This window comes from Drosophila albomicans, chromosome 3, assembly GCF_009650485.2.
Source record: "Drosophila albomicans strain 15112-1751.03 chromosome 3, ASM965048v2, whole genome shotgun sequence".
Classification (NCBI taxonomy): domain Eukaryota; kingdom Metazoa; phylum Arthropoda; class Insecta; order Diptera; family Drosophilidae; genus Drosophila; species Drosophila albomicans.
In genome coordinates, this window is record NC_047629.2 from 19,172,004 (window position 1) to 19,194,843 (window position 22,840).

The 22,840-nt window shown below is 38.0% G+C and overlaps 1 protein-coding gene across 1 annotated transcript; it reads right to left on the minus strand.

The window, feature by feature from the left end:
* Positions 1–1,453: 1,453 nt before the first annotated feature.
* LOC117571748 (angiopoietin-related protein 7-like) lies at positions 1,454–3,152 on the minus strand. Its single transcript, XM_034254095.2, has 3 exons — positions 3,036–3,152; positions 1,768–2,966; positions 1,454–1,697 (listed from the first exon to the last, which is right to left on the minus strand). Exons 1-3 carry the CDS (start codon positions 3,114–3,116, stop codon positions 1,595–1,597), a joined length of 1,383 nt encoding a protein of 460 aa, XP_034109986.2. The 5' UTR covers positions 3,117–3,152; the 3' UTR covers positions 1,454–1,594.
* Positions 3,153–22,840: the final 19,688 nt, after the last annotated feature.

A 22,840-nucleotide genomic window follows, 5' to 3' on the forward strand; every position in this document is an offset into this window, starting at 1 on the left:
AACATTTTTCAGTAGCTTAAATGAGAGTTTTATAGACGAAGAAAAGCTCAACAAATAACAGTAAACTTTAAAAGTTATCTAAGAATATCTTCCATCTCATCAGTAATATTTTATTACTATATATTTTTGAAGTGTCTTATATTCTTAGAAAACGAACTACTTGAATATACTATATTTACTTGAAAATATGTTCTAAATGAAAAATATTTACGAATTTCAAATTGATTTATTTAAAATATTTTGATTTGAATTGTTTTCTTAATTCTTCTTCATATGAACATTATTCAGTAGCTTAAATGAGAGTTTTATAGGCGAAGAAAAGCTCAACAAACAACAGTAAACTTTAAAAGTTATCTAAGAATATCTTCCATCTCATCATTTGCCACATCATGGGGCACTGCATCTGCAACCCCATCATCATCATCATTATCTTCATCATCCGCTGTTGCGGACGTTGGCGGCGGCAGGCGTCGGGTTAAGCATGAATCTGATCTGGAATGGGATCCCTTCGAGATGATACTGCAGTTGCATAGAAACGAAGAAACGGCGGTCAACTAAAGTAAGACTGAGAGCGCAATGGGAATGCGAGAAACGGATATAATAAAAGAGTGATAAGGAGGGAGAGAGCGGCGGAGGCAGTTCGAGAACGGCAATTTCTTCAATATATTATATTATAAATATATCGCCAGAAGTAAAATTAAGTCTGTTACAATCCAATTTATATATTTAGTTTACCACTTTGCTATCCAATAAACATCACTTCCAATACACAATCCGCCTCTTTAAATTGGAAATTGCAAAAACACCAATCTTAATCTTAAACAAGTAAGTAATCTACGCTCGCGTATATGCGCTCCCTTTTTTAAATTTAAATTGTTGCATAAGAAAAAACAACAATTAAAAATTGTGTATATTCCATGGAAAATAACAATTTGTAGTTTTTACTGTTGAAGAGAAGAATTCTACCACTAATCACATTTGAACTCAACTGCACAATTGCCACCGCCAACATCGTTTTCGCAATCGAATGTTGTGAATTTCATGTTTTTGCCTTCTCTCATCGCATCCTGAATAATAGTTCCATTGAATTTACCCAAACTCAATGCGTATCCATGGTCTTCATCAGATATTTTGAAGTCGTCGTAACGAGCGAAGTAAACAGTCCCATTCGAGCCTATGTATTTTCTCCAATCCAACAAAGAAATCACTCTCAATGGAATCAAAAGCTTTGCGATACGTTGCCCAATCTCTATTGAAATTCTCATTTCGCTCAACACTTTGTTGTATTACAATCCATCCATGTTCAGCTAACTGATATAATATATTAAATCACTTTAATATTCAAGGCAAGGCAACACAGGATAATCATAAGTTTACTTACTTTTAAGTATTTGCAGCTCTATTGAAAGCATTTAGAGACTTACTACAATTTGCTACATCAAAACATAAAATATACTCAAACACGATCAATTTTAATTAAAAAAATAAATCGCTGCATTAAATTGTCGATCGTTTTATGGTTTTCTAATGCACCAATTATATATAAATGATTACATAATTGAGTCAAATATTGGAATTTCAGCTCTTCAGTTCATCACTTCTTCATCGCTTCAATGGGGCGAATTAGCATCTTAGCTTCTTTCAATTTATTTTTACGGTACCAAATAAGATCCGGCCCATATGGTGCATTTAAATTACTGCATAAGAAAGAAACAAAAATCAATAATTATGTGTATTCCATCGGAACTAACAGTTTTTAATATTTACCAATAATAACAATTCGTGTGCCACCAGCCATTGTATGTATCTGCGCAATTATCACCATCAATGTCGTTGTCCCGATCGAATGTTGTGAATTGCATGTTTTCGCCGTCTCTCATCGCATCCCGAATAATAGTTCCTTTGAATTTACCCAAACTCAGTGCGTATCCATTGTCCTCATCAGATATTTTGAAGTCGTCGTATCGAGCGTTGTAGGTAAATCCATTCACATCAACCAAATGTATATAAAGTTCGTGACGCTCCAAACTTGTGATACGATGTATTTTCTCTAGGCCAAGGAAGAAGTCACTATCCAATGCACCGAAACCTTTGCGATACGTTGCCCAATCCCTATTGAAACTCTCATTTCCCCCAACTCGTTGTTGTATTACAATCCATCCAGGTCCAGCTAACTGACTATCGCACAAAACATCGAATGAACCTACGCCAGAAACATGGAGTCGATGAACTCCTGAATTTTCTCCGAAAGGGATGCAAGTTGTGGGGCTTAATATTTCAATTTCAGATTGACTTAACTGATTTTCTATAACCTTATCAATTAGCTTTCTTTGATTATCTTTTAATTGCGATTCAATTCTTTTCTGCTGTTCTCTGATATTTTCTGATGTCCTGCTCAATGTATCAATTTCAGATCGGCATAACTGAATATCTTTATCTTGCTTTATTAATTCAGATTTACTCTTCTCTAATTTCAACTCAAGTGTTTTCTGATGCTCTGTGTTATTTTTAATATTCTCACTAAATCTCTTTATAATTTCATCTTTCTCAATTAACCTAGAATTGAGAGATTTTATTTGATCTTGACAAATTTTTAAGTTGGTGGATTTATCTGATAAATGTCCTTCTAATTTAACAATAATATTTTGTTTTGAATTAATCTCAGATTCTAATTTATCAACTTTAATTTGGCGCGATTGCAAATCGTTTTCCCCTTTCATTACTTTGTTTTTATACTCATCTAATAGAGCTGCCTCCTTTATAAATTTTTCATGAATTTTTACAATTTCATGATACTTTTCCATAAGATCAGAATTTAATTCATTTAACGCATTTAACTTATTTTCCTTAATTTCTTTGTCTTTTAACCCATTTCTAACCTGTCTGAAATAATCCAGCAAAGGTTCTACAGTTTTATAACTTTGAATGCGGCACTGTTCTTCCATTTTTGAATCGAATTCACATGTCTGATAAGAAAAAGATGTAAATATTCTTAGCACTTACTGTACTACGCTGCTTTATGTAATTGTTCTCACCTTGTCACCAATAGCTGTGGCCACCAAAAACATTTTGAAAACTGTTAGTAAGAAGACTGATTTTATTTTTATTGTGCCCATTTTGAAAGCTTCGACTGTACGCGAAAAAGATGAATGTGAAACTAAAAGCATTGAGTTGCTGGCAGATTTAAAAGCTAATACGTGTAGAACGAATGTGGGTTCAACTTAAAAATTCATAGCGGGAGAGAAGGTGATAGCAAATTGAGTCTCTATTCGTACCGAGAGAACTGACAATGTTAACTATAATTCTTGATAATGGAAGCAGAAAATGCGAAGTGGATTCGAAATTTAAAATAAAGACATACAACCAGAAGAAAAAAATGCAGGGTTAAAACACTGCAGTGCAAAAATACTCTAAGAAGTTGCATCATAAAAACATTTTATTGAAGATGACATATTGATGTCACAGAGACTCTTTCTTTTCTCAATGGCATATACTGATGAGTGCAGCCCCCGTCTGTATGTTTTCATTGAGTGAGAGCGATTGTCTGGCTTATCGTTGAAAAGCTGAGACTTAATTTAGAAGCCACATAAAACATATTCACAAATTTTTATTTAATTTCAAGAATTTTGATATTGTTCGAATAATAAATGTATTTTAAGTTTTAAGTTTAAGTAAACGTTTTTTGTTTAAATTAACTTTGTAAGGCTAAAAAATATATATGTATACGCACATAACGTGAATTTTTCACAATAAATTAAAGGTCATTTGAGTACTATCATCATCATCATCAACATACAAACATACATAAATATTTAGTTTTTGTTGTTGAGATTTGATCTTTGTTTTTGAACATGCAGATGAATATTTACGCAAATCTGTATACGCCTGTGGGATAGAAACGATCATCAAACGTTTGTTTTGACATACGACAATCGCGCACTCGCTTGCACTCGCCTAAACATTTGCGACTGTTTGAGCTTAATAGCAACTCATTCTGTTATACATCAACGCAACTAGCAACCTTATCTGTTAAACGAACTTGCAACTGCTTCCACTTGATTAATAGCTACTTCTTTCATTATATACATATAACCACAAAGAACATCTTCTGCAATGCTTTTACTGTGTGATAGACACGATCAGCCAGCGCTTGTTTTGGCAATTGACTCGCCTACAAAAATGTAAGTGCTTAAGCTTAGAAGTACAAAGCTTCTTCTGTTATACGTAACCACAACTAGCATCGCCTTCCGTTTAACGATTGCGTCTCTTAGTATTGCAGCAACTGCTTTCGTTTGACTACTGGCAACTTCTTCTGTTATACCTAACCACACAAGCATTTTCTGTAATTCAAAGTTTTCGTTTTCTTTCTTCGTGTGATAGACACAATGAGCAAACGCTTGCTTTGAAATATCGCTGCATCATTTTTTATTATTCATTTACCAAAAGGTCTGTTATTTAAAACAAACTTTTAATTCTTATGTTTCGTTTTATGAAAATTTGTCATTTAAACACTGTTAAACCGCATTTGTTATTATTTTATTGATTAAATGAAAAGAACGAAAAATCCGGGATTTAGCTGCATTGAATATTAATCTACACATACAGGCATGCTCCGGTTTTCACTTTTCGTTTTCGTTTTCGTTTTGGGACCAAAACCGAGATTTTCGTTTTTAGGTGCTCCGGTTTTCAAACGTTTTTGGTCATCGTTTTGCTATCGGAACGTTTCATTTTTTACTGCTAAAACAGCTGACTTGTGTTTTGGTTAAAAGTAAACAACGCGAAAAAATGTCTTTTGTATGTCCAATTTCGTGCGTGGATTGAACTCACATAAGGATTTTTTTATCCTGCATAGTTTATTTATGCTTCCCCTGAATGAAATATATTTGCCTTTTGTCTTTTTTGCAAAGAAAGATTTGAAACTTTCTTTAAAAAAATCAGTTGAACGGCAATCAGCTGTTTCCCACAAAAAATGGGGATGCCACCTTTTTAATGCATTTCATTCCGGTTATTCCAACAATTTTTTTTATACAATTTTAACGCATAAGTAATTAAATTAAATAAATTAATTTTTAAAAAACATATTTTACCAAACTTCAACAAATTTATCGCCATCCGTTTGATTATACAAGTATTTTTAACTTGCTTTTTCATTCTATCGAAAGTATGGCAGCTTAGGCGATAACTCATGGTGTCGGACCTATCGGTCGCTCACCAAAACGAAAATTGTTGCCGACGGCAAAATTTGATATCCAAATTTGAGGTGGGGTCAGAAATTAGTCGTTTTAAAAATAATTACAAGCCTAATTGATCTGCTGGCGGTCTTAAAAGAACGACAATAAACCAATGAGTCAACTACTTTTTTTCCTTTTGCAAATAAGATCCGATTTAATATAGAAAAAGGCATTTACTTTTCATTTCGGCAAGTCAAATTTTCTCGAATTGCAATTCGAAAAAATCTTGTGAAAGTGAAAACGGGAGCACCAATTTTTTCGTTTTCGATTTCAAAACGAAAACGAACTGATAAACGTCTCTTTAACTGTCTTATAATTACAAATAAGTAAGCATTAGCTGCTCAGATATTTGAATAACATACATAGATGTTTCATATTTCTTTGGCTTTTTCAAAAGGGCAATTAAATCACATTTAAGATATTTTTATTAACTAAATTAAAGAGTGATTTTTGCAATGATTACAGCTGCATTAAATATTATCCTTTAAGCGTCTTTTCAACGCAACTTAAAGCCAATATTTACCGATTTCATTTGAGTTCCCGTAGTTTTAGTTAGTTGTAAAACACGACGACTGCCAATTGCGAGTTGTCTTATAAATATATTCATAGCTCGTGATGAATTGTTCCTTTCACGGCAGCAAGTCAATTCCATTTGTGCCAAACGATGCTTTTCCCCCTTTTCAAGTCTCTCTCTATCTGAACATACGCTGTTTGGTTTTGCATTTGCAATTTGCCGAATGCGGAATCCTGGCGAAAGTCTGCTCACCTTAAGGCTTGTGTGGTTCGCTGGTTGGCTGCTCTTTGTCTGAAGCTCTAGATGTCTACACATTTTGAGCTGACGAGGTCTAATATGAATGAATGAATAGTACTATACTTCCTCGAAGCTGCACCAGCAGCAGCAGCAGCTTTTATCGCTTGCAATTCTCTTCTGTTTTCTGTTCTCTGTTCTACGCGCAAATTTTGCGCCTGATTGCGTTGTTTATGCGCCCATTGCATTTGTATTTATATTTCAATTTAATTTGAAATACCTTTTAACATGACGACGTCTGTCGTGGTCACATCAACAGACACCCACACACACACACACACATACTGACACACAAACACACTCACACAAGGAGAGCGACGCAGTCAATCATGCATATGCTTATGCACTTGGCTGGCGCAAATGAACAAATTTCACGTTTGATTGAACCGTTTAAGTGTGATTCGTTTTATGTGTGCGTTTTTTATTGATTTACAGAATCAAAGAGCCGCTGAATTATAAATGTGCTTTCCCTTCGATTGTCTTTGCCCAGCTATATACGTACTATATGTATGTATGCAGTATATGTAATCATTAAGCATTTAAAAAACAAACTTTCTGCAGCGTATTGACAAAATGCCGCCAGGCAGTCGCTTGAAACTTGCAAAACCCCAAGTATCAGTGTCTCAATATAAATATCAGTTGTGTCTGTGTGTGTGTGTGTGTGTGTGTGTGTGTGTGTGTGTGTGTCGTCATCAATATTTAAATCGCTACTAATTGCATTTTAATGGAGCGCCTCAAGGTATGCTATACGAATTCGTATTCGAGTTTGCAGTTTGCGACAAAAGGGGTCCAAATGAATATTCACTGAAATTGGGTTCAGCTTAGACGACACGACGACGCGAACAAAATGAAACAATTTCCAATTGGCTCTGCTGGCTATGCTGGGTGGATGTTTGGGAGCTGTGAGCTGTGAGCTGCGAGCTGGAAGCAGCTGCAACTTGATGCCAACATTTTCTTGGGCCCCTAAAGCTATCATTTTCGATTGTAGAAGTTTCTGTGTGCTGCGGTTGCCTCGCAGCTCCTCCATCTCCCTCACTTCCTCTTAACTGAATATAGTATATAGCTGCCACACATCGAAGATTCAAGCAGCTGGCATATCCGTCGTCATATTTGCAGCCAGCCACGTTGAGCTGATTCGACGGCAAACTAGTTTGCGGTTGCCTTTACTTTAAAATCTAAAATAGTTTTGTGGCTTTCACATTCGCAATCGCAGTCGCAGTCGCAGTCGCAGTTTGAGTTAGAACTGTAGTTGAACCGCAATAAATATGATATTTAGCTGTAGCTGAACATTTTTAGTCGCACAATGGCGAACAAATTGCACTGAATTTATTTGATTTACCCGCAATTGCAAGTGCTATTCAAATTTATATTTTTATTTCCCAATTAATTTCTTTGGCAGTCAATTGAATGTTTAAACTGTGTTCACATTTTGTTTACCACGTGGTTTCTTTTGCCTATTAAATTTGCTGTGCGGCATCTAAACTCAAATGGTTAAACGACACATCGAGTGACAAATGGCAAATGTCAAAGTATAATCGTCAGCAAAGTGTCTCAAACACGCATACGCCATGTTGACCGCATTAGTAAACTGAAACCCGAGTTGCGAGTAGAACACAATCGATTCTCAATAATTAATTGTTTGTCACACTTGTGCAATGCATGCTGCATCTGCAATTACTCGATTGCTGCTGCTGCCGCTGCAACACACACGCACGCACTCACTTATTTATTTATTAATTAAATCATTTATTGTTCAATCAGACCTGTGGGAAATGTTGCAGCTGCTTCGATGTGCACATTCGTAGTCGTAGTCATAGTTCGAGTAGTTACAAAGGTACGAGCTTGTCGACTAGCAGCCAACTAATCATTGACAACAACTCCCTGAGCTGCTGTCGAATGCATTCATCATTTAATTAGTTGCCTCTGACAGAGCACGGGATTTGTACGATATTCTATTGCGAATTGTTTTTGGGGTGGTAGTGGAAGGGGTGGAGAAACTTCAACGCCATCGAAATTGAACTGAACTGCAAACTGAAATCAATTGACAATTTTTGCATCATTTTGCTATTTTTATTGCCGCTTAATATTTTGTCTGTCTGCGATTGGATTTTTATTTGGGAGTCAAAATATTTGTATTTATTTAGGCTTATGGCCAAGCAGATAAAGCCGTCTCAAGTGTAGACAAATAGCAAGTTTAAGTCGGTATTAAGTTTTGTATTGTGATACACATTACATTTACAATACTCTCATCTTTTGACATTCAATCCGATATGCTGAAAATGATACTTGGCTCTCTGATTAGTCTGCGAAAAAATTTGAAAAGCTTTTGCTTTAAATTGCGGAAAAGTATTTTAAGAAATTTCTATGATTTTAAATTCGAATTTTACTGGCATGCTTACAATGTAGAAAAAGAAAAGAAAACAACAACACAACAAAACGATTTCATGTTTATTATGGACCTGAGGAGGTAAGCACACACACACACATGGACTCGAGAAGAGAGATAAATAGTCGAGTGTGGAGAGCACTCTGGACGTTCTAGACATTGGTGAAAAATTTAAACAGAAAAGTCACAGACGAAAGGAGAAGAGAGCTGTAGAAAGAGAAGAGAACTCAAACATGCACACTCAACACACATACAAACAAACACACAAACAAGTCAAGTGACAATACGAAGAGCTACATTTCCTGTGCCTTTCTTCGATTTGATTTTTCATTTCCGTTGCAAATGGTGACAAAGTTAGAGAAGTAGGATTTGAAATTGTTTGCGTGTGTGTGTGCTTGACTACTTGTGTGTTGTGTGTTGATTTCTTGTGAAATATCAATACACCAAGGAATAAGGAAAGCATACAGGAACACACACAAACACACACACACACAGAATTGATGCGACAATTTACCTCAAAGTCCACTTAAGAGCTCAAGTTGGACTTGTGCTGTTTGTCCTTGGGTCCTTGGCTTGCAATCGCTCGTTTGCAGCAAATTTAAACAAAAACCTGAAAAACAGATTTGTTAAACTGAGAACTTTTGCTAACAATCGGCTGCGGTTGTTCTTAATAAAATGCCGGCAAATACCAATTGCTCTCGACATCAGTCACAAGACCGAAGCTTGTCCCACATCAGTTCCAAACGCGTTTAGTGGTGTCAATCGCAATTATTATCAACAATCAATGGGATCAGGGGACAGCTCTGTTCATCTTATGCAAATGTTTCAATATATTAATATCAAGTGGGTCGAAAAATCTGGATTGGTGGCTGAAAGGAGTTAGAAAATTGTAAAATCCTTTTATTCTCACTTACATTAAGTTAATTTTCCAAAATGCACTGAATTTGATATTTTTGGTGTAATAGCAATCATAAAAAACAATCACTAAGACTAGAGGATAGTTTGCTCATCTTAGGCAAATGTTCTAAGTGGGACAACAAATTTAGGCTGTTAAGGAAAAAAGTGGTTAAAGGAAGAAGAAATGCTTATGTCCGCTATCCATAACGTAGAAGGGTATTATAACTTTGTGACGACACGAAATGTATGTAACAGGCAGAAGAAGGCAACTCTGACCCTATAAAGTAAATATATTCTTTATCAGGTCAACAGACGAGACGAAATATAGACTTCAGTATATCTTAGCACTCGACTGTAGATTTCTTACTTGTTTCGCTATGTTTTTATTCTTGATACATTCAGTTAATTTTCACACTTAATGCACTTACTCAAAATAATTAAAATATTGAAAATTAAAACACTTATTTTATTCAACACTAGATGAAATGAATGCGTGGCATTAACAACCTCGTAAAAACAGAAGCTTAGCTGAGTGTTTGACGCAGCATAATTCTGTGACAATGTTAAAATATGTTAGAAAGTTTTGCAGCCAAAATTCGTTGAATGTCAAAATTATGTGTCGAGTGTAAAACAAATCAGGTAAAATGCCACAACATTTGGCAAACTGTATGTGTGTGTGCGTGTGTGGCCAGAGTGTGAACAGGTGTTAGCATGCTTATAACTTTTCAACTGTTTCCTGTAAATTGTTTATGTGTTTTCTCTCTCTGCGTTTTTTTTTTTTTTTTTTTTTGGAGTCGTCAAAGTTTTTGGTATGCATGTGCGATTTGCTCGTTGGGCATTAAATAACTTTTGATTGTCATGGCAACTGCAATGGCAACATTGGCGCATAATTAAGAGAGATAGAGAGAGAAAGAGAGAGCGGAGAAGCTGGAGAGCGGAAGAGAAAGCTGTGCTGAGCTGAGCTGTGAAGTGGCTGCCTTAAATGAGTCTGTGCTGTTCTTGTGTATGGCATGCCACATAATTGATTTGTCCAAAGCGAAAGCAATCCTAGTGCGCTCTTTCCATCTCACTCTCTCTCTCTCTCTCTCTCTCTCTCTCTCTCTGTCTATCTATCTTGCTCACTCTTTCCCAAATGGCAATGATGATAATGATGACGCACGTGCGCACAGACTGGGACTTCATTAGTGCCGCCAGGACGTGGCTGGGCTTCCCACTTTGGATTCACTTGAATTTTTGTGCTGTATCTGTGCATTGGTAACGATGTTCATGTTGATTTATTCATTAATGTTAGCAAGTTGACTAACGTGAACGTTGTGGCTGGACTCTGGTCGCATCATCTGACCAAGCATTTGATGGCTCTTCTAACTCCAACTTCGTCTCTAAGCTCCGTCGCCTCCCACTCGGTGTGAACCAACAAAAACTTATATGCAGTAATTGGACAAAGACGACGCGGAAACATTGCTTATGAGCCAAGGCAAATGTTTGACTTGGAACATTTAAAAAGCTTAGGCACTTTGTTTTTTTATTGCCCGACTAAACGAAGTGTAAACACACGAATGCAAAAATTGTTCGAGGCGAGTCTAGAGAAACTTTTGCTACTCCTCCTCCTCAACGAGCAGGCGAAGCATTGACGGATGTGCCAGTCCGTCTGATCCGGAAGTGTGGTTCTCAGTGTGTGGACGGCGACAAAATGTACACCTAAATCTAAATCGTCGTTGCCAGAGTCGTAGCCGGTGTCAGAGGCCACACACAGAGAGCTTGTGTCTATCTCTGGACCGAGACGGAAGTGTCGTTTGACTTGGTTTTAGCTAACTGTAAGCTAAACGTCGGCGTTGTCCACAGCCATAACAACATCTGGCTTTATCACCCGTTGTCGTTGCCAGGTGAAGAACTCTCAGCTGTAGCCCAGGCCCCAAAGTTGACAGTCAAGTGATGCTGTTGCTGTTAAACAGTTAATGGGCCATTTTCGCATGTTTTTATGTTTCGAAACTTATTGGAATGTCTCGCACCTTTTTGCGGTCCAGAAAAAGGTGCATAGACAGCTGTCACATTGTGCGTGAAATATTTTTTAATTACTGCTAAAACAGTGCAGCAAATGATTTGTAGTCTAACGGATTTTGCCCAGCCTTAAAACCAATTTAATAGCAAATAATTACACAGTTTATGGGCTAAAAGTGCGCTGTCCTACTACATTTGTTAATTAACCATTTAAAAGCGAAAATGCCCTTAGTGCAACTGCAAAAGTTCTTTGCGCGCGAGCGCAAAAAAAGATGAAATTGCAAAGCTTCTAACAAAAAGAGGTTATGACAAAGTTAAAGTTTGTTGCAAGTTGTTAGTCTGTTAACTTTTAAGCGGCTTGGCGCGAACTTATTGCTATTTATTTTGCATCATTTTCAGTTTCATGGAGCGCGGCCCAAAGCAGCAGCAGGTCAATGTAAAGTGACTTCATAATTAAGCAAGCAATAAAATGACGATGACAAAGAGCAGTTAAAATGAAAAACACGAAATGCGCCAAAGAGAAGAAGCATGAAGCATGCAAAATACTCTACGATGACGAAGATAAAATATCCTCGTAGAAATAATGTGAGTTAATACACACGTTATTAAGCCTTCAATTAAAGCGGCAAATTCAAATTTTAAGCACTTATCAGTTCAGTGATTGGTTAATAGTTAAATGAAAATCATATAATGTGTATGCAAATTAGTTAAGCTACTGCATTTCATAGTTAATATCATTGCTATAATACCCTGTGGAAATGTATTGCTAAGCAAAGTTTTGCGTCTCAAGAAACTTTCGCTATGTCCGGAAATAAGCGGCATCAGAATTGAAATGACAGAAAGAGAGAGAAAAGAGAGAGAGAGACAAAGTTGAAGCTTGCAGAATGTTGCCGCTAATGACCGAGTGGCAGTTCATGCATCCACCTTTTAGTTATTTCTATGTACATCTGAGTATATATCCGAGCAAATAGTCAAGAAGAAGTCTGAGCAAGATTATAAGCTGTCTAGACACGGATAGCAGCTATAAAGTTATTTATTTGATTTTGATTATAATTTAAATATTGCTAATTTGCTGTTTGCACTTTGTGATGAATTCTTAAAGTGCTTAGATGAAAGTCAGTCAGGTGGCGACCAACTTTCAACTTCCAACATCCAACTTTTAAAGCTCTGGGCTAAAGCTGTCATCGTAACCATGGCCATTGTTAAGAGGAGTGCTGTTGCCACTGTTGCTACTGTTGCTACTGTTGCTGCTGTTTGTGCGTGGCAGCGTTTGAAATTGCACCCAAAAGGACAATTAAGCATGAAGTATTTATGTGCCGACGCGCTTCTTAGCCAGAGCAGAGCCAGAACCAGAGCTGAGTGAGCTAGCGAGCAAAGCAAAGTAGCAGCTACGAGCGACGACGACAGTGGCAGCAACAAAAGTGGCAGCGATGCGTCGCCAGAGCCAGAGAAATAATTTCATTATGCTTGCAACTTAATGCCAACTTACAGTTTTACAGCCAAGGCAGCAGCAGCAAAAGCAACAGCAACAGCAACAGCAATAACAGCTTCTTCTTCACTTCTCCACTTCTCGGCGCTCGGCACGCTTTTCATTACTGCCGGCCGCATGACTTTGTTTTTAGTTTTTTAGCCCTTTGCTTATGGCCAGCTGGCAAGGCATCAAATTGTAGCCAAGCTAAAGCTGAAGATGGAGAGAAGCTGTGGAGGCTGTGAATCTGCTTCCTGCGATGGCCGGCTTTATTATGCGCGCTCAGCACTAAATTTTATTGTCAGTTCATGTCGTGCTGAATTATGTAGCGCGGCAGCAGAAAGTAGAGACAACAATAAAAACAACAACAGCCAAAGAAGCAGCGAAAGCAACTGTAACATCATAATCATTGTAAGTAATGCATTTTGCCTTTGCCAGTCTGGAGTTGTGGAACCCCTTATTAAATGCATCAAAACACAGGGATGGAAAACGGTGGAGAGCGGGAGAGGGGGCAATGTCATAATTAACATTTGTCACACTGGTAACAAAGCAGATTTTATAGTTATAGTTGTCGACTGCGTCGACGTCGCAAATATTCCTTCAAATTGAATTGTGCATTGACCTGATTCGTGAAGTGAAAACCTCTTCTTACAAACACACAATGAGTAACAACAATCTCTCGCTCTCTCGCCCACCCCCTTTTTTTGGGCTGCTTTTGAACCGCACACAAATTCAAGCATATTTAGTAAACAATTTTAATTAAAAGCCAACGCCGTCGCCGTCGCCATCGCCATCGCCATCGCCAACGCTATTGCCAACAACAGCTATGCACATTAATTTGCGGCATTTGTTGGACGCGCGCCCGTCAACTTTTTAATTCAATCCAAAGAAGGAAAGTTGCGGCCTGACATTGTGATGTCTGGTCCAAAACAACAGCAACGCAGCCAGCGGCAAGAAGCAAGTAGCATGAGGCAAGCAGCAAGCGGCATCCACCGCCGTATTGCGAGTATATGCAATTTAATTTGACAAATTTTTGGTGAAAATAGTTTTTGGGGGGCTGCGCAAAAAGTTATCCAAAAAAGCCAAACCAAAAAAGGACAAAGGCAAACCAAGCAATACCCGTATATAAACAAGGAACAAGAAAGAGAAAGAAGGCAAAGCGTGGATATATTTTTGTTGACTGCCAGCTCATTAAATTTCTTTCCACTTTTTTTTCTGCTGCTGTTGCAAATAGCAAACGCTTCGAATCCTTATTCCCAGCAGAGTCCAAAGGCCAGAAGTAATCAAAAGTCAATGGGCAAACACTTAAAATGTCGATGCTGGCGCAACATTTTTGCAGCTGATTTATTTATTGGACAGTCGACGGTTGGCTTTTACAACTGGAGCAACCTTTAAGAGTTTGCTATTAAGTTTTTGGCTACTTCTGCGAAGTAATCTGGCAATATAGATATTTTTATGAAAGATATCTTTCCTTTTGGTATAACTGGATCATGCTACCAAAGTTTTTCAATACTACTGAAAAGAATATAAACAAATAGTGCCCACTTCTATAACGGTTTAAGAAGAAGGAAATTTGTTGATTTATTTAGATACATTTAATATTGATTTATGTAATAAATTCAGTTATGTATTTGAAGAATACAATACTAAAAGTTTTTGTTCTGCTAAAATATATTTAGAATTTATTTAAACATCTAAAATTTTATGAATTGAAAATGTTTAGTTGTTGAATTATTCAAAATATATTTATTTCATTATTTATATTTTAAATTTTTATAGTAAGAACTTCAAGAATAGCACATGTAAAGTTTTTCAGTAATATATTTTAATAATAATATATTAATGTCAATATATTTTAACATTAGAATTTTAAGTATTGTAAACGTGAAGCTTTGAAATTTGTATAAAAATTAAAATATATAAAATATTTTAAACATATTTTTAGAGTCATAACGTTAAGAATGGGAATCGTCAAAATTTGAATCACTTAAATATATTTAATATATTTTTTCAACTAAAATTTAAGGCATTCAAAATGTAAAGTTTTTAAATTACTATAAAAATTAGAATACACAATATTTTCAGCTGCGAGCTGATTACCAAATGTTTCAAAATGTAACACGATGTCTACTTTAAATTTTTTGTGTTTTCTTTCTTTTTAATATATTTGATGTATTTGCAATGTTGAAAAGTCTATCGAACGCTGAGTAATGCCTTAAGTTCTTCAAACAGTTTTGTTGCAATATTTTGATAAACGCTTTGCGCTTGCTGGTCACGATTTGATAGAATTTTTATATTAGGCTTTCGTTTATGTGAAAATTATGTGCAACGTTGTCAGGTTGCTGCTGCCTGCTTTGGTCTCAGCAATATTGGTTCGCACACAGATATACGATATATGTATGTATGTATATATAACGTATACGCGTAGTGGTACTCACACTATTTGCCGGCGGAGAAATTGTAGCCAAAAGTGCCAAAATGACAAACCTGGGCGGCTGACTGCAACTTCTTTGGTTTTGGTTGCTGCTGCTGCTTCTGCTGCTGCTGCTCGGGTCGGGTTTCTTCTTCATCTAGTTGGCCACGTACACGAGCGCTCAATAACAGCACCTAGAATGGCCACGACCGCCATGGCGGCGGACAGAAATCCAAGCACGTAATTTTAAATGGCTTTTACTGGCAGTCAACTTAAACTTTACGCTAGCACACATTAGCTGCTTCTCCTCTCTCTGTGTGTGTGTGTGTCTGACAGTCTGTAGTAGTAAAGCAGAAAAGACTCGTCGAGTGTTAAATGCAGCTGCCAACTGCCAACAACCAACAACTGCTCTCAGTTCTCCGTTCTCCGTTCTCAGGCAGCCAACGCAGCAAACACGCCCTCGAATACCCAATGGGGCCGTAGGCAATGCGACAGCGAGAGCGTGAATGGCCGCTAACCGCAACGTTAACTGGCGTATTAATTCGACTTTTTCCGCTCAAATCGTATGTGGCAACTGCATGTGTCCTCGCGAAATGATCTATTCGAAGAGTCGTGCACGCTTGACTTTGATTGCATGCATCAGGGATGGAATAGCATCCACTACGAGTGGCAACAGTCGAGGCATCCAGCTGTGGCACGTTCCGTCGCTATCATAATTAATTGCCTCAGCTAAAGTGCTATCTTAAGTAACCGAACAGCACAGGACTGCCGGACAAGGATACTATTTTATTTGATGTACATATTATGCGTCTTACACAAAAGATATGCATCTATTGTTGTACAAATAGGATTAACGCTTTGTTAATTGCCAACACAGACTACATGAATATTATTACTAATTACAAATTTTGTGTTATTAGCAGCAAATCAAGCAGAATGCGATTATAGTCGAAATACAATTCGACTGAGTGAAGTGAACAACACACTTTAAACCCCTCTGCAACAATCATTAAGTGAGTGTTTTCTCTGGGTGAGTTTAAGCCCCGAAAGTGTAACCTTTTGTTGGCCGTTTAAATGGTATCGGGCTGGCAAGGTTGGCAGGCCGTCAGGCAGGCTGGCTGGCTGGCAGGCTGGCAGGCAAGTGCATACAAGATCCGGGGATCTGCTGCCTGTCGAGTGCATCATTTGTTATGGCACATACGTGGCCAGACAAGACAATGCCACAGGGTCAGGGACTGCAACTGAGCTACGGCTACAGCTACGGCTACGGCTGCAGCAATGGCAACGGCAACTGGCTACGTGTTTTAAGGGCACATGCAAAGTGGGCATGTCATGAATTATGAAACGCGGGGTTAAAAGCGAATGCCAAAAAAATGCACAGCGAATAGTGAAATGGTGAATGGTGAATCGTTGAATCGGTGAATAAAGAGCAGATCGAAATGCGGCTTCAACGTAACGTTTTCGCCACAAGCCGCAAGCAAGCTGCAAGCTGTTACCAGGCAATAGAAAAGGACTATAATTTGAAGGCATTGATATCTGCAGTCAACTGACTGCGGTTGTCTGTCGAGACAACGGCGATGGCGACGGCGACGACGATGACGATGGCAGCGGCAAGTCGGCTCTTTGGGCAACGGTTTTGTTGTCTGCGGAACATATGCTCATCAAAAAGAAGTTAATTTCTGTGCTGTTTGTGCATGTGTGTGTGTGTGTATGTGTTTGTGTTTGTCTTGTGTCGACTGACATTAAGCTGCTTGTTTGCACAACATCTCAAAGGACAACGACAAGACGAGCCCTACCATCCAGTCAACCATCCAGCCAGTCAGAGCAGACATCCAGTCAGCCATCCAGTCAGCCAGTCAAGTTCTGTCCATGCGACGTCGACGTCGTACTACATGTGTGTAATCCCAGTGCAACTTGAAGCCAAAGATGGACGCGACAGCCAGAGAAACGAGCTGGAGCTGGAGCTGAAACTGAAACAGAAACAGAAGCACAAGCAGAAGCAGGGACAGTCAACTGAACTTGGTTGCTTCTTTTCTCATGGCTACTTGTTCTTTTTTTCTTTTTTTTTTTGTACTTTTTGTATTTTGTGTTATTCTGTGTTGACTGTGCAGTGCCTTTATTATATGTTGCATGTATCCTTAAGGGAAGTTAATTAAATTTACTGACCATGCTATTAAGCAAACAGAGGCTGCTTCTGTTTGTAGACATGACTTGGGCTGCATCCTCCCCCGTCCATTCCGTGCGACAAATATTCCACTGCTGCTGTGTGCAACAAGGATAATACTCAATTAAGCATAAAGCAGCTTGGGTCACATGTGCTTAAGTGTCACAAGCAAATACGCATCTCTCCCTCCCAGTATATATATCATATGGCATATATACTATGGAGTAAATGCATTCGCCTTAGCTGGGTTAAAGTTAATCAAAAAGGCCAACGACATCAATGCAGTTCAGCCGTCGATTTTATTATGATTGCGGACATTAATTTGAATTTACTGCGCCATTGCAGCTGCATAAAATAACCATGACATTTCTGACAGCACCCGAAAAAAATCAAGTGCAATAACTGTTTCGGGAATTCTGATAAAATGAAGACATTAAGTTAATCGATAAATATATATTAAAAAAGGGAATTTGTATTTCTTTTAATTTGTATAGTTGTTCCGACATTTCAGACATATAATTTAGTTTGTATTAATTTGTGTAAAGAATGAATTAAAATATATAAAATGTATATTAATAAATCGCAAAGTATGTCAAATTCATTGCTAAGATGTGTTTGAAAATTTCATATTCACAAAACTATATTTATTGGTAACAAACCGCAATCAAATTTAATTTAATGTTTAATTTGGTAATATTTATTTCGCTGATTTAATTTGATTTGTATTCATTTGTAATAAGAATTCAAATATATAAATATATATATAAGTGGCACCAAAATCACTGAGATGTGATTGCCAATTTCATATTCACATTTTGAGAAAAAAATTAAAGAGAAAAGTCGAATAAGCAAGCCAATAATTTAAGTTATCTCTCAGTTGGGGGCATCAAGTTAGATGTAATCAGTTTACATTGCGCAGCAAAACTTTTATTTTCAATTTTTCTTAGCACTTTAAACTTTGGGCCCAGCAGCAACATACTATATACGTACTACACTTTACTATACTATATATATATATATATTTTTATTTGTGTGTTTTGTTTATTTTATCTATGCTTCGTTACACACCAGCACACACACACACACATCGCACACACCCTCAACATTCGCATGTTTTGTAGGTGCAGAAGTGGCAGTGTTTCAGTTAGTTCTCCCCTAGTTATCCTTCCTGCCAATGGCAATGGCACTCGTAGTCATCCTGGCATTGGTAACTGGCATTGCCAAAAACCTAAACCGAAACCCGCTCAAACGAACAAAATTCTACTTACGACTAGAATTGGCCATTTGTGCAATTGCTTTGCCTGAGTGAACTTGCCTATTTTGGCATGACGATGCCAACAGCAGCAGTAGCAGCAGCAACAGCAACAGCAGCGACTGAAAAGAGTTGCTACCCGCCAAAAAAGGGTTCTTGAATGCTGTTATCATATGGTCAGTAGTGTGCTATGTTCCACGACGAGCTGCTATTTGAGTTGACTCCTCTGTTCCTTGTATCTCGCAAAAAGTTAACTCAACTGAACGTTCAGAGTGGATGGAAGGGAAGGGATGAGAAGGGTGCAAAAGTGAAATGAGAATGTGAATGCGAACTGACGCTTACTGCTGACTGCTGACGCTGACTGCTGTTTATTTAAATATGCTCACACAGTGCTCCACACGTGCACACCTGTGTTCTCTCTTTTCCCCTTCTCTTCTCCTCTCTGTGTTTGTATTGGGTATTTGTCTGGCCCACGCCCACTTAAAATACTCGCCCTTCTTTTGCGTTGCTTCCATGAATTATTTAGTTTGCACTGCGCTCCAGTGAAAGTTACTTGAAAATTTAATTTCAAAAATTTTTACTTGATTTCGTTGTGCGAGTCGAGTATCTTTTTGCTCCCTTAGAACCAAATGGGTTAGTCGCAACAGCAAAAAAAAAAAAAAACTAAAAAAAAAAACCTCGCAAAGAAGCAAATGCATTTTTTTGTAAATAAATAAAAACCGGCAAATGAGATAAAAAGCAAGAACTCAGTTTATGCTCTTGCTGCTGTTGCCTGTTACAGAAGTTGCAAAATTTATTTAGGAAACGACTGGGCGCAGTCTCTTAAGTGGAAAACGACAAGATACCCTAAAACTAAGATTTACAAATTAAAGTAATAGCCAGAAACTTGAAATTAATGTTATCGACATATCACAACATACAGAGACATTCAGAACATTAGAAATGCTGAATCGCGTAGCTCGCTAAGTGGCAGAATTGCATTTTCTGCAACTTAAACATTCAACTTCATTATCTTTACAGGGTAGAAGAAAAATCGATGAGGGTAGCATAAAGTTGTTGATGTTGAGTGCATCGACAGGTAAATAGAATTTACGTTTTGCAGATAATTTGGCATGTGTATAGTATAAAGAGCTAAAGCCAAATAGATGATAATGCAATTGCCCCGAAATGCCAAAATTCTGTGTGTACCACACAAAAAAAAAAGAAAGCCAAAACATACACAAGTCTGTGTGTGTGTGTGTGTGTGTGTGTGTGTGTGTGTGTGTGTGTGTGTGTTTGTATGTATAGCAGTGCCAACTTAAGAGTCCCCATTGTCTAGGCTGGTGTTTGGTTAAGAAGACATGGCCGTGACAAGCCAACGTAAGTATTCAACAGTCACACACAAAAGGGATGGGAGAAGAGACTTCAGGCAACGACAGCTCGACAGCTTTTGTGTATTAAAATTCAATTTTAAAACGACGCATGATGTAAAAGCGTGTTTGTGTTTACGCTGGCTAAACAGAGAGACAGAGAGACAAAAGCTACAAGGCAAACAAACACGAACCAAATGATGTAAGAATGTCAACTTCCAAGAGGCTGTTTCTGTTCTCTCTCTTTCTCTCTCTCTGTAAATTAAAAATGCTAATAGCAACTAACGTTTTTTATGCACTGCAATTTGTCTTTATAAACCATACACAGCCTTTTTCAAAGCATGCTGTTTGCGAGTTGCCTTTAAGCCAGATCGAAATGAAGTGTCTACTCGAGTACGCTGCCATTAAGCTGGGGCAAATGTAAACGCAGCCATATCGTAGTACGAACTCTTGTGCATAATAAGTCTGCGTTTTGAATTGAAATTCAATTAAAATGACGCAGCAGCTGCTGCTGCAGCACTACGCATAATGAGTTGACGTTCAGATGAAGCTCTAAATGGTGAGCTCTATATGTGCCCTGGGCACATTTATGTTACATACATCAAAGGGATAGTTAAACAGTTTTTGCTAAGCCCAAGCCGCTAACGGAGATACTCCAAGGGAGCCAGCAGCTGGAGCCCAGTCTGCGGCTGTTTACCACTAATTTGTTTACCTTGTGACTTCGCATATGGCTCAATAATGTGCCTGGAGCCATGCGAGTTGCCTGCTGTTGATGCTCATATTTCAGCAAGTTCAGCTGCAATGACTCTTCACTTCAAAAGGTGTGTGTCAGGGTTTTGAAATTTTAAATACTCTGTGTTGAAAATTGGTTTCGCATTACTCAACACTGCCGTCATCATCATCGAGAACTTACACTGATTCCCAGTTGCCTCGTGTGGTGCACGGCAGCGTTTCCTCCTCCCGCTGCGTTGCTGCCTCCGCCACTTCAACTTCCAGCAACCGGTTGAAGGTAGAAAATACCTGTCTTCAAAGTGAATGTTTTCAAAGATGTGAAAATATGTGTGCTAAATTATTAAAAATGTTTTTGGCAGCACATCCTGTTAGTGAACGCAGACACTTTTCATACCCGTCCCAACCGAGATCCGGACCCAGACCCGGATCCAAAAACCCGGACAGATGCTGTCGTTGCATCGTTGACGGGCACAAATATTTTCAAATAAATTTTTCAAATGCCTTGCACATAACGCACACACACACACGGAGAAAATCATCTGCACATCTTCTTCTTCATCTTCGTCCTTAGTACCTTGGTGTCCTTAGTGTGCAGGCCACAGCTTCTGTCCATTGGTATTCCAGGTGAAGGTCAAACGGCATTCCAGCAGTGACTACAACGGCATCTCTGCCGCATAGCAGACTTGCAACAATTTTATGCCGCTTAAATTCTAAACGAACACTTAGCAGCCATTTGGTTAATTTTCTTATTTTTTGTTTTTTTTTTTACCGCATACTCTTCTCTCGCTCCAAAGCAGCAGCTGCTCAACTCTTAAAAATTTAAGCAGCTCTTGGCAATGCAATGTCTTGGAAAGCCAGTTAAGTGTACTTCCCAGCTACATTCTTGACAAAAAAAATAGTCGATATTTTGAATTATAATTTAAATTGCCAGCAAAAGTATTTAATTTTGTGCAACACATTTCAATTAGATTTTCATTTAAGTTCATGTGCTCTGCCCTGTAATTGCCAGTTCAAGTTGCCTCGCATGCATAGAAAAGTTGGCGTAGCTTCAAATTGTTAATTGTATATAACAAAGTTATGAGTTTACAGCCTTGTTGTTCTCTCTCTCTCTCTCCACTGCCCAGTTCTTAGTAGACGCTCCTTTTATTTTGGGTTGAGCTTGCCAACGGCTGATCCGTCTTGAGCTACGTCGACGCTGTGCCAAGAAATTTTAAACCAGTTCAAACAAGGTTCAAAACAAGCAATAAACAAAAAACACAAAACAGCAAAAACAAAAACAAAAAAAACAAGCGAGTGGAAGCAACCAAACACGAAATAAGAGACATAAACAAGCGTAAAGCAGTTTGAGTCGACAAAAAAAGAACAAAGGAGAAAACATGAAATAGAAGCGAACTAGGTGTGCACTTAAATGGCTAAAGAAATGCGAGCGGAAACACATAAAGCATGGTCGGAGGAAAGCAGGACTGCGCTGAACTCTTTTCTCGTTTCTTCTCGGTTAGCGACAAACTTCCGCTGTGCAACTTTATGGCGGCGAATGCCAAGGAAAACGAGAATCTAAATAATGTATACGCAGAACCAGATTTAGAAGAAAACGGTACAAAATGGACACCAAAAACAGAGAACAGAGAACATTCTTAAGGTAAGCTCTTGGTATAGATACAGATTTTTGGCCACCTTTGACAGCTAATTAGATTCTACCATATTACGTATACGTAGAGACAGATTTAGAAAAAAAATGCTATAAAGTAGGCACCAATAACATTTTCCACCAAGAGCATTTTCAAGGCAAGCTCTGCGTATATATCCAGATTTTTTAAATCGAAATGGTCACCTCTGTCATAGCCCCGTCAATATTACGTATAAAACAGGAGCTTTTTAAGGCAAACTCTGTGTATAGATCCAGAATTTGAAAATTGAAATGGTCACCTATGTATGTCATACCCTCGTCAATATTACGTATACGTAGAACCAGATTTTCGAAAAGATGATACAAATTGGACACCAAAAACAGAGGCAATTTTTAAGTCAAACTCTGTGTATAGATCCAGATTTTTGGCCACTTTTGGCAGCTTTCTGGCATTGGAGAGGCTCTCCAATATCTAATGACCAACTGCCAATTCATAACCAAAATAACACCTTAAT